This window comes from Ambystoma mexicanum, chromosome 8 (genome assembly GCF_040938575.1).
Source record: "Ambystoma mexicanum isolate Mex_15411 chromosome 8, UKY_AmexF1_1, whole genome shotgun sequence".
In the NCBI taxonomy this organism is placed as follows: domain Eukaryota; kingdom Metazoa; phylum Chordata; class Amphibia; order Caudata; family Ambystomatidae; genus Ambystoma; species Ambystoma mexicanum.
Genome location: NC_090929.1, coordinates 218,706,586 through 218,723,016, shown reverse-complemented (window position 1 = coordinate 218,723,016; position 16,431 = coordinate 218,706,586). Strand labels below are relative to the sequence as shown.

The window sequence follows — 16,431 nt, the reverse complement described above, 5'->3', positions numbered from 1 at the left end:
ACTGAATATATGCACAGAGGGTGGTAACCCGCACCGCCTGAAACCAAGAGCGAAGTTAGTAAAGACAAAGGATTATACCCACTGATGGAACTTAAAGCATCCATGGGATATAGCAAACCGTCATATTAGTCGGCTACACAAAGTTGTGATAAAAGCCCAGAAAAAGATAGAGAAAGAAATATTGCCTCCAAAGTCCCAAAGACAAGGAGAGACGTGAAAAAGAAAAAGGAGACCAAACACAAACAAGTACATCTTTAGATACGGGAAGATAGGTAAAGAGATGGAAAGGAGATGAGGATAGGACTGATGAGATGGCATATGCACAGAACAAATGGATGGGACGCCAGATTTTATTGAAACTCAATGGTAAGGGCATTGAGGATATGAGACAAAGGGGAGAAACAGATGAATTAGAAAGGAAAGAGAAGGAAAAGGAAAAGCAATTAAGAGACAAAGTGGCTAAGAAAAAATATAGGCAGAAACGAGAGCAGTTATATAGTGATGACTAGGTCAGAAAACAGGAAAAGGCGGCGGAACAAAGAAAACCCAATAATAACAGAGAACAGTTGATGATCAGGATAGAATAGAACAAAGGAGAATAGAAGAAGAAGAACAAAAATACGGGAGACAAGAATAAAAAGACAAAGAGATGAGGAAATGCGAAGGGCAAATGAATGAAGAGATGCGAGGAAGCAAGAAGAAGACAGGGTCAGAGAGGAAGCAAGGAAGCGTAGAGAATTTGATGATGACATAAAACACAAGCAAAGACAGAGAGCACAGGATCTCAAATATCTGGAAAGAAAGGTTAAAAAACCCGATCCAGTAGTAGAATGGGAAGATAAAGAAGAATTCATTCCTGAGTACGATTCAGTACCAGAAACGTCTAGGGAAAATATAGAAGATGACTTCAACACTAGAAGTATCGGACAGACGATTTATAGAATATATGATGAGATGGGGCTAGAAAAGGTACCCCAAGGGAAAGGAGAGGATGAGCGTCTTGAGAGCACTCAGTTGTATGATACTGATGCCGCCTCCCAAAGTAGCAGAAATAGAGAGCTGTCCCTAGATAGGCTGACTCTAAACAGAAATGAGGACGATGAGAGAAGTTGCACGAGTTGGGTACGGACAATATCGGACGCAGAAAGAGAAGAATGTGAAGAAAGAGAAGACGTGAAAAACGCTTCTCTAGGGGAAAGGGAATACGATGGTCGGATTCTAGTGGGTCTGCTCCTAAGACATCAGAGTTAGCCATACAATCAGATCGCCATGAAGGAGTATCATACGGTCAGAGGGGGGTGTCTCCACCACCCTATGTGAGCAGATTAAGGACATTGCCAGGTAGATGGCAATGCAGGAATATTACCCCTGTGGTAGACAGAAAAATGATGATAGAGGAAAAGGTGTGTCATGTGTCACAGTTCCCTTTACTAGAAAAAATAGGAACAAGGCCACAATATATACCTTGGCCACACATGGATAGAGAAAACCTGAAAAATAAGCTGCCAATGTTGTCATCGGGAGTCCAAAAATGGATACATCAGTTAGAAAAATTGACGGGAGGAAACACGTTAGCTATAGGAGATATTAAGCGTCTTTTAAACACCATACTTGGTGATAGAGCTGATGATGTGTGGACACGTGCAGGTTACCCTGGGGATAATACTGTGCATGAAGGAGCACCATTTAACAATTGCAGAACCTCGTATGGAAAGTGCTTTCAGTGCTATACCCAGACACTTCTGATATGGGAGCTCTAACGACATGTTAAATGAAGGAGTCAGATGATCCATTTCTTTACATTCAGAATTTCCAAGATGCCTGTGTATTGGAAACACGTGAATCTTGGGGGAACTCTCTACCCGTGTTTTACCATATAGTATGCCAAGGGCTGCCAGAACAGGTACAGAAGCAGCTCAAGAAATTGGAAGGGATTGAGGCTAAGCCATGGTCTGAAATACAGCTGACAATCTCGCACTATTGCAGATTGCTGCAAGAGAAGAATTGCAAAAAGGATGCTGCACAAAAAGGTGAAGAGGCTAAATTAGTGCAGAAAAAATTATCAAAGTATGCCATTGAGGGGGCAATGATAATTAATACAGATGGATCAAACATACAGAAGGCCAATAGCCAAAGACAGTTTGATCAAAGCAATAACGGGTTTTACCCAAGAGGAAGAGGCTTTCGAGGAAGAGGATGGCAGAGTAAGCAGGGAGGTTTTCAAAATATGCAAGGCAGAAACCAAGATATGCAAAATGGCCATATAATCAGACCAACGCCAACATGTTGGACATGTGGGATGACAGGGCATGAAGCACGCATGTGCAGAAGTCAAGGAATGGTGCAAAACGACCAATTCACAAGAGGAGGGATGGTGAATCAGTCTGCGTTCTCACAGCAGGGTGGAAATAGGTTTGTACAGAATCACACGATGCAGCAGCAAGTGCCAAGAGTACAGCAAAGCTTGCAACCACAGCAGAAGGTGACACATTTTCCACAGGGACAGCCTCAACAGTCGCCAATGCAACTGTTACAAACATCAGGCACATGAGAGGTACTCAATTCTGGAATAGGAGATGCCACAAGTGATGGGAGAAATCCATTCACTCAGTATGGGACAAGATTATGTATGGACTAGGACAGCTCACTGGGAGACCTGATGTGTTCTATCCTATCAGTGACACCGAACCCTCATGAGGAACCAAGGGTAGATGTTTATATAGAGGATAAGGAATATTCTTTCTTAGTTCACACGGGTGCGATATGCTCGTGTATACATGAAGGCAAGTTGTCTTTGTCCGGCGATGCCATAAATACACAGGGCTTCACAGGAGCAACAAGTCATGTTCCTTTTACAGGGATAAGACCTAATGACAAAGTTAAACATGACAATCTTGTTCATGGAAAAGGGCATAGTATGTTCAACTCCAGGAATTCATCATTTGAACATGTGCAAAATGATTATAACATACACAGGATAAATGGCTATGAGAGCTATTCCATTAGAACCCAAAATATTTGCATATCAAGTGCGTAAATGAATGTCATGGCTACCAGGCTTTGCAGACAAAACAATGAGAAACCCAGATGAGTTTCTGTTCAGACCAAGAATACCTATGTATGAGGAAAAGGGATGAGTATTTCCCTTGACAATACAAGCAGCCATAGAGCGAGGAGAGATGGCTTTGCTTGATGGTTGTGAAGATGAAGGCAGACAATGGTGCACAGTAATCGCCATTGGGGAAGGTTACAGATTGACTGATGTCACTGATGACGATCTTAAGGTGCCTCAGAGAATGATGCTGGCACAAAAATATCCTGAATATTTTGATGATGACATGGCAAAGGTGCCTGCCTCAGTATGGACTACAGGCCTTTATGACGTAGGATTACTAAAAGGAGTTGAAGAAGTGAATATGAAATTGAAACCAGGAGCAATATTACCAAAAGCACGACAGTATCCTATGTCCAGGGAGGCAGACACAGGGATTTTTAAGACAATTTCTGCCATGATGGAGTAGGGCATCTTGGTGACGTCAGAGTCATCATGCAATACTTCGATTTACCCCATAAAAAAAGGGAAGGGGGGATCTTGGAGGATAATGCAAGATCTTTGCCCAATAAACCAGATAGTCAAGGCTGATTTCCCTCTAGTCCAGAAAATGTCCACGATTCTATGTAATATACCTGTTGAAGCGAGGTATTTCACGGTGATTGACTTGAAAAATGCATTTTTCTCAATCCCATTACATTGTTTACGTTCAGACAAGTTTGTCTGAAAAGCACAAGGCTGCCTCAAGGGTATTGAGAGTCTCCTTCGAATTTCAAAAGAATCCTGCAGATGGATTTAAGCAATATTGCATTAGAGAGTGTTGTCTTGCAATACGTGGTTGACATTCTAATTTGCAGTACAACAGAGGAAAAGTGCAGACACAATTCTATTCAGCGATTAACTATACTGGCTGAGAAAGGATATAAAGTTGACAAAGAGAAGTTACAGTATTGTCAACAAGAGGTGCTGTACATAGGCCAGCTGATCTCACATGAAGGAAAAAAGTTTACCCCTGAAACAGCTAAAGCCATTTCAAAAACAGCCAAGCCACACACGATAAAACAAATGTAGAGTTTTCCAGGATTATGTAATTATGTCAGGGCATGGGTCTTTGACTACAGCTCTTATACCAGGCCCTTGTTACAAGCCTTAAAGAAAGCACAGGCAACAAAAGAAAAAACTGTGTGGACCGAGACCATGAAAGAAGGGTTTGTTGAACTAAAAAAGGCCATTTGCACAGCACCAGTCTTAGGGATCCCCAATTATGCAGAGGAATTTAACCTGTTTTCACACACGAATGGCAGCGTTATGACAGCAGTACTCACACAGAACACCACGCTGAGGTACAAGCCCCTTGCATACTACAGTGGGAATTTAGACCCAGTAATGAAGGGTCACTTCCCGTGCGAACAAAGATTGGCTGCCGCAGCGTTCACCATAGAGAAAGCTACAACCATTATGATGGGATCCCCAATTACGTTATTCATCGAGCACTCATTATTTGCCATTTTAGAGAAAAGAAAAGGCACATTGACATCTCAGAGAGCTTCTGCTTATGAATTGGTCATATCAAATCCAACAATTAAAATAGTTTGATGCAAAATAGTGAACCCAGCTATGTTTATAGCAGAGACAGTTACTGAAGGAGAGCAATACATGATTGTGTGAACTATGAAGAGCTTTATGATGAGATTCCCAGAGTGAAAGAAAATGCATTAGCTGAAGGAGAAATCGTCTTTGTTGATGGTTCTTTGAAGATCGATCAAAATGATGGATAGAGCTATACAGGCGCCGCTGTGGTAAAGCACACAGCAAATGGGGAATTTCAAGTATATATTAGTGCATGATTACCCTCACATTATTCAGCACAAGTTGCAGAATTATTGGCGTTGATACTCTCACTCGAGAATCATGCAGAGCAGAAAGTAACAGCATAGAGTGACTCCGCCTTTGTGATGTTGACAGTGCACTCAGTACTAGCGTGCTGGAAAAGGAGGGGCTACCTCCGAGCAGACAGCACGCCAGTGCAACTCGCAGCCTTATTGGATAGACTCATTAAGGCACTACAACTCCCAGTGGGCATAGCAGTCATGAAATGTGCTGCACACACAAAAGTGAGAGATTTTATCTCACGTGGAAATCAACTGGCAGACACTGAAGCCAAGCGTGTGGCAACCAAAGACGAAATAATAATGAGTGTGGAAATTATTGATGTGCATGAGAGAATGATTGTTGCATAAAGTGAGCCGGAAGGCTATGGCAATATGGCAAAAACTCAGTTAATGGAGCTTCAAGGAGAAGCACCACAGGAAGAGAAGAACCTACGGAAGCGACAAGGGTGTTCTTTAAACCACTCCGAGAGGTTTTGGGAACAAGACAGCAATGTTAAACTGGTGATGCCTATAGCCTTATTAAAACTAGCACTGGAACAGTTACACTATCCAGCACACATAACAAAGGAGAATCTAGCAGCAACAATTGCGGAAGACTGGTTCATACCGATCTTGGCAGAAAACGTTGCATTTTTTAATAGTAAACTGTATAATCTGTCAGCAGTTCACAGCTGGGCATACACTACGTCTGATTAGAGGAGTTATCCCAAGGCCTAATGGGCCTTTTCAGCATTTGCATATCAATTATGTCGATATGATTCAAGTATGTAACGGGTTCAGGTATCTAATTGTTGTGGGGTGTCCATTCTCTAGATGGATAGAAGCAGGTCCATGTACACACCCAGACTCTACCTGTGAGGACAAATTCCTGGTGAGGGAGGTGTTTCCCAGATGGGCAGTGTCTGAAGTGATGAGGTCAGACAATGGTTCTAATTTTGTTAATGCAGTATTGAACAGATTAGCTTGTTGCTTGGTATAAAGCACACGTTTTCTTTGGCGTATCATCCTCAAGGAAATGGGATATGCGAGAAGCTCAACAAAAGGATAGCCAAGTTGAAACTTACTCTGAAGAAAGGATGGCTACACTGTCTTCCACTGGCAATGTATGCACTCAGAAACCAGCCTGGTTCTGACCATCATCTCACGCTGCACAGAATTGTGACGGGCAGATGGATGTGCACACCATTGACACCTCATAATAGAGCTACATGTGATGCTGAGCCAACAGGAGAAGTGTTAGGGTTGGAGATGCAAAACTACTTGAATTGCATGACATCTTGTCTTACTGTAATATCAGGACAGCTGCAGCGACAACAAGAAGGGTGTAGGGCAGTACAGAACACAGAAGGAGATACTGCAACAGACCAAGTTTCAGAATCACATGTTCCTCCAATATTCCCTGAGGACACGGTCCTGGTGAGAAATCAGACGAGAAAAAAGTGGGACAAGCCAAGGTTCAACGGCCCCTTTAGAGTCGAGGACATCACACCCTCTGCAGTCAAATAACAAGGAAGAAGAGCTTGGTCTTCTTGGGCGACATCCAGCCATACATCGGAGAAAACCCTCTGCCTGCACCCCACCGCAAAGAGACTAAAGACAACAGGGAATAACCACAGCACGTGCAGACAAGGTCCATGACAAGGAAGTAGGACGCATGACCAAGCCAAGCCGAGATGGGAAACCAGAACAGCAACGTTGTCCTCCCTCATGAGGAAAGACATTCATATTGGCCCAGGCACAAATGCTGCAAATTAATGCATTGGTGTATCATTTACACATGCATTGTGTTCATTATCACATTACTGTCATTCATGATTAGAACTGCATTTTTCACTGGTACACAAAGCATTGAGATTCCTGTGCACCCACCTAATGATGTACGCATGAAACCTTCAAAGGTACCGAGACCTTGCATAGTCATCTAGAAAGAATGATAGAGTGACTGAGCTTGAGATGGATGTGATAAATAATGACACACACACGACACTTGCAGTAACAAAGTAATTGAAATGCCGGAGACAGAGTCGGCAAAGTAAACCCGAGAAGGGGCTGATGAAAGGTACACATGCACAAATAATGAGTACATACACACCTGGTCTAGTGTCAATGATTGCAGAATCACATTCCAGAAAATGGGGAGAATTTGGAAAGAGCTCAACAAGAAACTTTTTACCAAAGGGTGCCATAAGACACATGAAAAGAGAATGAACAAACAGAAACAGCACCGATGAGCACGCCTGATCCAGTGATGAAAGGGTCAAACTTAAGTCCTGCAATACATTCAAGTGCTGAGATAATGGCAGGATCAATATGGACGTTCATAAGCAGAGCCAAAAAGAGACAGGAAGACAAGAGAAGATTTACTGGACTTTCTCCTACTCTAATGATACAGATGAAAATGCCTGGATCATTAATGGAGATATCTGAGAATCCTCCAGCAAGAAGAAGCTATACGGATGTGTTCAAAGATGTGGTTTTAGCAAACTACAGAAAGACCTTAAGAATTCGAAGAAGCACACAAGAACACAATAACGAATTCAACGATTACCTGGACAGCACAGCACACTTGGGAAAAAACATATGGTACCAACATATGAAGGAAGTTGGAAGACAACCTTCAGAGGAAGAATGCTTTGTGCACTCCTACCCTACAGCATGGGGAAGTGAAAGATCTTCGTAGCTGTTGAGATAGATGTCATAACAACACACTGCCTATCACATTTTAGCAATGTGCACGACCAGAGGCCAGTTCATGGGAAGTGATGCTTCACTCAAATGGGCAACTGAAGCAACTGACGCAGATGAAGATGATTATGTCCAAGACATAAAGACGAGAAACAATGGCAAAACAAAGAGCATTGTGATCGTGAGATCACCTGGAGTTAAAGGAGCGCAGATCAGAAGAGAAACAAACAAAAAGCTGAATGTCAAAGGGAAATCTACAGGAGAACCTCAAAGATAGAAGGACAGAGGTCAAATGCAAATTTGGGGAACATTGCTTTCTCCAGAAGGATGGGAGAAAGGAGTAGTGATCTGCAGAGCATGGATGATCATTGGATACTACAAGGAAACAATTGAAAATGCACAGATGATATGCAAGCCATTATGGCCACGACTTGCAAGACTGCTAACATGGGTCGAAGATGGAGGACGACCCCTACAGATAGTGCCATTGGAGAATTCCAAACTGTGCTTCAGAAACAATGATACAAGAAAAATGGGAGAAAATCAGAACTGTGGATGAATCTTCAATGCTATAGGAATGATGCATGGAACAGCAGTGATCATGGATCATTATTGGGTGTGTGGATCCAAAGCATACATCAGATTGCTGAAGAATTGGGAGGTATATGTACATTGGTAAATGTCCATGTTCCACCATTGGTGATTCCAAGAAGTGATCTGAATATTGACAGTTTGCCGAAAGCAGATGCTCACCTGAGGAAGAAGTGATCTATGGAACTTATAACCAGGTTGAAGAGAGAAAACTACTTCTCTGCCAAATTGAAAGAAGCCTTTTATGCAATCCCATATGAACATAAGTTGTTCAGCTTAACCTCATCAGTGTTCACAACAATCCTGATGCCAAGAATTCAGGTTGGAGCCAATACTAAATGGTTGCAGATAACCAGATGGGAGTTACTGCAGACCATCAATACAACCATAAAGGGATTTAATGCAATCAAGGAAGAGTTAAAAGTGATTCATCTAATGACGCTCCAGAACAGATATGTCCTAGACATGATCACTGCTATGGATGGAGGTGTTTGTGCAAAAATCAGAGAATCATGTTGCACATTTATACTGTTGCACGATGACGAGAATGGAACCTTAACAGAAGCCATAGGTATGCTGACAAAACTACAGAATCCGATGATAGATGAAGTTGACAACGTCAACGATGACAGTTGGTTTGGGTCACTGTTCTCATGGGTTCCACAATGGATGGCAGACGCATTCAAGTTCCTAGGAGCCCTGTTGGTGATGATATTGCTTGGATTCTGTATAATCAAGCTAATAATCTCTCAGTGCCAGAAAACTGCACAAAAGGCCATACAGATGAAAATCATGATTGATATCGAGTCAGGATGGAAGCCTAAGGACCTGACTGATGAAGAAATAAGAGACTTTGTGCAGGCCAGCATTTATGCACCGGAAGGAACAAAGTTTTGGTATCCGAAGAAACATGGAAAATATGTGGGAAAATGGATCTATTGCAATCCAAGTGGAGAATGCCAACTAATGACATGGAACAAAGATGAGCATGTAAGAACAGCAGGATGCTTGAAGGGAGTCATAAAGATATGGACCCCAAATAAGCATTTCTTCAGACCTCGATGTCTAGATGCAGAGGATGAAATACAAGTGAATACAAAGAAAGAAGTGAGAGTGGTTGATGAATCGCCCAGAGGGGGGAGTAAAGAGGAAGTGCAAATTGTCATCCACACTCCAGCCACTCCCTTCATAGTACCAGGTACATTCACGCCAAAATATGTGACATATGAAGAACAGATAAACCAGCAGAGTAACAGCACCTATTGAAGTACTGACACCTAAGAAAACCTGGACAGTAAGGTACCCATTGAGACAACCATATCTACAGGCAAGGCAAAATGACGGTTGTCAGAATGGGATACCTGAAGAAGCCAAGAAGATAATAACGGAAGACGAATGGTGGCGTCATAATACATCAGACTGACAAACATATAGGAGATATGATGAGCTGAGAATACTGATAAAGAGACGAAATACCATGGATAAGTGACATCTTGAGCCTAAAATGAAGAAATTTATGTCAAGATGCAGAAACTTATGCCATATGCACGGTGAAGATATTAACTTAGTTTAAACGTGTACAGATGCAAGAAACCGCAAGAAGCAAAGAAATTGTGAAGCTTGCTTATGCTTAGTAGTAAAGTAGATTGTGGCAACCGCCAACCATACATATTTATACCTTAAAATTACTTTATAGATGAGTGAAAATCCACTACGCACATGAGCAGAATTGAAAAAAGGTTACTAAAGGTCTCAGGAGGAGAGTGTTGCAGCAAACAAACCAAGAATTAAGAAGGAAAGAAACCCAGCTGAAAGTAACCATGCCAAGCAGCCATGGTCATATAGGGCTGGAATAGGCCAACAGTGGATACAATTAAAGAGAAAAAGAACAGGCTATCCTGTTCAGAAAGGTCAAGATAAGCCACAGATGGTAGAAGACTGGCAGAATTAAATCAAATACATGATCATGCATGAAGAAGATGCCAATTTCACGGTGTCTGAATCACATGACAAGGCAGGCAGGAAGGGATGAGACTTTCACACATATGCATGGATCCCTGCCATACCCATACTCCTTAACTTTCTCAGACCAAGAAGCAAACTCGAGGTCAAACTACAATGAAGTAATTGACACATGAACTATGAGGTGATAAATTATTGTAACATAATTGGAGGGAAGGCGGGGTGGAGACTATCTCCCTGCACCTGGCTGGTTGTTCTGCATGCTGCTAGATGTAAGAGGAAAAGTATGAAAGGGGTTGATGCCAACCCAATCATAGTGGACCGTGTAAACTAGGGTCCTATAGTGAGTAGAACCAATGAGACATCGCACTTTTCGTGACATTTATAGTGGCCATTTTGAAGGAAGGCCTTAGTTGCCCCACCTGACATTGATTATCCAATCCCCTCTCCCCGTTAACACATACATTTAAAGTACCTATGTTAAAGTTACCTTCCTATAACCAGCCACGTTGCATGTTAGGTTTTTAAGATTGCCCGTGAGTGATGACGAGTTTTTGATATAAATACTGTTTTTTTCTGAAATTAAGTGGAGTTGAAGCGAGAAGGAAGATCGAGCGGTTGCTGATGTTCATTGTACTCCCCTTTATTTGTACTTGTCATTAAAAGGACTCCCTTTGCCAAACTATTGAGTTGTCATAGTTATTTCGTGCACAAGTATGAATCTGCATCCCCATCAAAGGTGCTGCTACTCATCTTAAATGGCTGTTTGGAGGGTCCTTCCAGTTCAGTACTTAACTGAAACACAGGACTCCCACAATGTGTCTAGGTCTCTTCTTACTCATGAATAGCTTCCAGCCATAATATCCGCTCCAATGACCGGTACTTCCTACATCGTTCACTGCTGTGCCTGGGCTCACAGGCATCCATCAGCTGCCTTAGAATTCACTGCTGCCCTTTCAGGTCACGGATTGCCTGCTGGTATGTGAAAAGCCTCATTGGCTCATCCGTGCTCACCTCTTTGACTCCACCCATGCCACCAATCTGCAATCACCAGCAACCGACACTGGGGGAGGGGAGCCTTAAGAGCTCCGGCAGGCACAATTCCTATGCACTGCATGCTGGCCCTCAGACTCATTGGTAATGTAGTCTGCAGGCCCACCCTGCCGCAGCACCAGGACTTGTTTACCCTCCCATGGTGGCTGCGACCACAGTATGACTCGACCATCCTTACAATCATATAGAGCACCAGTGAACTCTGAACCCTTTCTGTGTAACTGGACAGATCAGGATGCAGATCAGGATGACAGATGCAACAGAACACAGGTGTACACTATGCTTTTAGCATGGAGCTTTCTGAAAGGAGGGTAGGAATATGAGGAGCAGACCTCCATTTCTTAGATAGAATTACGCACAATATTTAATTTCTTAATAACAATAAAAACAGCTACGGCAATTCCTCACAAACAACAATCTTTGTCAAAAGGAAGTGTTAGATTGTATTAAGGGAGGGTGGAGTAAAATTGAGCACTGGGGTACTAAGGTAGTGTGATTTGTTCGTAAGGGAGGCTGGGTAGGTTAGCATTGCTGATAATATGGGATGTATTATATCATCAAAGGAAGATGGAGTAGAGACAAGCACTGCTATTGACTGGAGGTGTAATATTGAACGTCAGAAACTATGTAGCTGCAGTGAAGTTTGTGGTGACGTTTTCCAGCATTCCCCCAACTTGAGGGTGTCCTTTGCCAACACTGGCTTATCACTTAGGATGAACATGATACTCCTCCCACACAGGTGGCAGTGCCTGGCATCCCTGGTTTTATTTAATCTTCAATATTTTGGTTGTGTAATATATCTTGATCTGCATTTCCATGTACTCCTCTCCTCTTTTAAATTAAATGTCCTTCCTTTGCTTTTGACACTTGCATTCATTCATATGGGATTCAAAACGATGTCAAGATTTCCACGGCTTTCGTCAATTTCTCTTCTTCATTAAATGTGTTGTATTAACTTAATTTTCTCAGAGTATAGCATATTTCTCCGGTCCCATGGAATGTTTATTGGAGTCATTTTGGGTATATTTGTGGTAGAAATTGCACAGCTGTATGTTTTCCAAAGGAAGCCTTCTTTGATTAACCAGGTATCATATTGTGGTTTCATGCTAGATGACTACGTGCATATATCCAGCAAGCCCTGCGACCTCCACTGCACCACTGTGGATGGCCATCGACAGCTGATGGTCCAAGCCCGTGACGGAACATCCTGCAAGTACAGTGACTACCGGGGCATTTGCGTGTCTGGAAAATGTGAGGTTGTTGAAACACTACAGTACAAACATTGGCAGTAGCATTTCAGAGCATTCCGATGCTGCATTCCTTGCCTGCATACCAACAATGTGTATTGTCCATGTCTTTATTTTCCTCTCCCCAGCCGATTGGATGTGACGGAGTTCTCTTCTCCACCCATACCCTCGATAAGTGCGGCGTTTGCCAGGGCGATGGGAGTAGCTGCATTCACGTCACCGGCAACTACAGGAAGGGGGCGTCGCACCTTGGTGAGCATTTAAAATGGCCGCTTTTTCATGTGCTTCTAGCAGACATATCCCATGTATACAGGCAAGTGGTTTGTCTGCATTTCAACTTGGTCAGGCAATGATTGCTGATACAGAAGTGAACACCAGGCACACCCGTAACAAGCAAGGATGCAGGGACGTCATTTAGGGGATGTCATTTAGGGGTCGCAAGGGGTCGCAATTGCAACCTTTGAGGTCTACTTTGCTACCCCTAAAAAAACAGAAAATGAAACTTTTTTTTAACAAATTAAAACTCCTGGGCTGTGGCCAATGCCATGTGCCTATTTGAGCTATTTGTCTTTCTGGAATTCCATAAAATAATTGCTAGACTCATTAAAGGTTTATTTCAGGCGCACTTCAGGGGGTGAGTCACTGATTTAGTCTGTTCGTAAACACCTCAAATTCACAATGCAGACAACATCCTCCAAAAAGCATTTAGAGTAGAACAAGCATCCTTTTTGTATTTTGCTTTTTGCAAGTTGCAGTTATAGCATGTTTTATTCTGCCGATACATATGATAATCCATTCTTGTATGAAATGTATATCACGTTACAATAATATTGTAACCATATCTTTCATAGTGTACTTAGAAAAGATGCTATGTGATGCCACTTCTGTTTTGTCAAACGGTAAACGGTCATGTTCCATTGCTTACTGTGATGTCACTTTAGGGTGGGGGGTCAAATGACATCACTTCTGGTGATGTCATCAGAGGTCAAAGGTCATGTGATGTCACTTCCACTACCCCAGGCATTTCAGTGAAATGACGTCTCTGCAAGGATGTTTTATACATATTTTGGTGGGTTAACAAATATGAGATTCTTCCTATTATCATCCTTGAAATGACGCCTTGCCTCGTGTTGACCACGACTCATCTGCCTTCTACGTTCAGTTCACATTTAGTAGTTTGTTTCTTTGCAAGTTACTAGAGTTACCGAAAATCATATAAATCCAGAGAGGGTAGCCCTGTTCAGACAAGGAAATCAAGAACCTAAACAAATACACGACAAGTTTGCTCTCCGAAACAAAGGAATACTCAGGAAATGGCCAACCACAACCCATCGAATGGTGGACATTCACCATTTATTAATAATCTGTTTGGATGAGGTTCAGCATTCCACAAAGAAGGGAAATGGTTGCATAAAAACACATTATTATTATTATTATTATTATTATTATTATTATTATTATTATTATTATTATTATTATTAAAATGATTGACTGATTAAAGCAAAAGTAATCAAATACAGAGGTATCCCCATCAATTGAATTTGCTAGAAAGTGGAAATCTGTTGTTACATCATCAGGTGCACATTACCAAGTATGTGAACTGCGATTAATGTTTAATATTTTACGTACTGTATTCATATATCTGCACAAGGGTGTGAATCTGTGTTTTGGTTATGCATATAATTATACACCATGTGAAATGTTTGAGTCTTTCTTATAGCTTGGGCAGATAGTAACCATCACAGTTCTAATGTGTTTTACAGGTCTGTTTTAATGTTGAAATGAAGTTCAAGATTGTTATAACATATGTCTCGACAAAGCTGCTTCGGTGTTTGAGTATGTTCATGTTATTGACTTATTTCATTTGTCAGAGCTCAAGTCTGGTGATAATCTGCAATAGTTCTGTGAGTCAATTAAGCAATATGACCCAAGAGGTGGGGGCATTACTTTTTTTTTTTTATTTGTCATAGCTGGAAAACCAACTTTTCAAATGTTTTATATACACTGTTATTCATACATTATTCCTCATCTTAAGAAGAAAAAAAGAAAATGTCGGTAATGTCCCCGCTGCGAGGGTCATATTGCTTTTAGTACCCGGCGCGTAAGATTTGCGTGATCGGGGCACTAAAAGCATTTTTTTCTGTCCTGAAATGGACAGAAAAAGAAAAAAAAATCAAGAAAATGGCCACCGGGATAGGGAAAACAGAGTTTCCCTAGCAACCATCGGGAGTGGGCGATCTGGAAACAAAAGTGTTCCCAGTGCGTCCTTTCCCGAAAGTAGACAGAGAAGATGGTAAGTGGAGTTGGGAGGGAGGAAGGGAGGGAAAAAAAAGAAAAAGAAAAAGAAAAAGAAAAAAATAATACGTACCTGCGCCCCCAGCGGGGGATGATGGAAGCCTCCAGCTGTGTGGAGGCACGGAGCGGGGATGGCCCCGCTCCGAGTCTCCACCCAGCCGGAGACTGCCATCATCCCCCACTGGGTACAAAGGAGCAAGAAGGTAAGTGGGGTGGGGAGGGCAGGGAGGAGAACAAAAAAAATGCCTTACTTGAGTCACCGGCAGGGGGCGAAGGCAGCCTCTCAGCCGTGGGGTGGCTCAGAGCGGGTATGGCCCCGCTTCTAGCCTCCTCATTGGCTGAGGGGCTGCAATGCCCCCCGCCAGGGACAATGGCTGCGGAATCCCGGCCGAGGGATTCCCGGCCGGGTAATGCCTCGGTGAGGTCCAATAAGAATGGTTGTTTCATTCTGATTGCGCCCTTGCCGGGTGCTAACAATCCTAACATAATTTACCCTTTGGGCAAACTGCTGTGGTGGTACTAAGGAAACTGTGCCCTGCTTGTACTGCAGGGCACGGCCTCTGCTGTGTGCTTCTGATGCCACAGCAATGCCACGTAGCATGCACAACATCCCTGGCATTAGCACCGGGGTGTTTAGTGACCACCCTGCTACTGTGCTAAGAAAGTTGTACACATGTTCCTTGCAGGCTACTAAGAAACTGGGGGTTCCACGCTTGGAGAATTAAATTGTTCACACACTCAGCCAACTACTGTGTGGCATGTATTATTTGCCTTGAAAGATATATTTGTGTTACAGCTATATTTCCTGCTATAAGAGATTGTGACGTAAGATCAGGCCATATTAATTTAAGAAAGGAAAATTTGCTTCTTGGCACTCATCACACAACTCTTTAAAAGATGAAAGTTACAAATGCATTTTCTAAACCTATTTGTTGCAACGAAACCGATGCAACGTGAGTTTTTGGTAACATATTTTAAACAAAATGTGCTGGACGTCTACCTTAGAATAATGTTGGAATTTCATCAGGTTAACAGCCCCTTTCATAATGTTTAGCCTGTCTGAGATACAGCAGAAAGTGACTATTGATGAATCATCGACTCTTCTGTAATAAATGCTTTTTTACAGTATGGGAACCTCAGATGTTTTGCACTTCAAGTCCCGGGAACCTTCAGCACCGACTATTTATTATTTATTCGGTATATTTTTGGTTTATACAAACCTTTACACATAACCACCGACTGTTGTCGCAAGGAATAAGGGGAGCTGAGGTCCAGAACATCTGGAGGGCCACTACACGTAACTGCTTGTTCTACTGAACGATATGACATGCTATTCCATGTGGCCTCTAAAAGCCATACATGTGCATATGTGTTTAAAACATGTAAGAAAGTATTGCAGATACACATATGTGTTGATCTTCTGCTTATTTTGTGCTACCTTTTTTTCATTTCATTAATATGTAGTTTTTCTTAGGATATTCTCTGGTCACACACATTCCTGCCGGAGCAAGGGGTATCCAGATAGTTGAAAGGAAAAAATCTGCAGATGTGTTGGGTATGTAAAACCTCTGTCACTCTGTCACTGGGATCGGGTGGGTGTGAGTTGGAGGTACTTGACTTGAGTTACGCTAACACCATTTTAGCTTTAGTACTG

General features: G+C 42.3%; 1 protein-coding gene across 1 annotated transcript in view; it reads left to right on the top strand.

Moving 5' to 3' along the window:
* ADAMTSL2 (ADAMTS like 2) overlaps positions 1-16,431 on the top strand; it is a 329,265-nt gene that overhangs the window by 166,469 nt on the left and 146,365 nt on the right. The window contains exons 6-8 of the mRNA XM_069609632.1: positions 12,346-12,491; positions 12,611-12,734; positions 16,252-16,332. Coding sequence (XP_069465733.1) covers positions 12,346-12,491; positions 12,611-12,734; positions 16,252-16,332 — 351 coding nt within the window. The remainder of the gene's footprint in view (positions 1-12,345; positions 12,492-12,610; positions 12,735-16,251; positions 16,333-16,431) is intronic.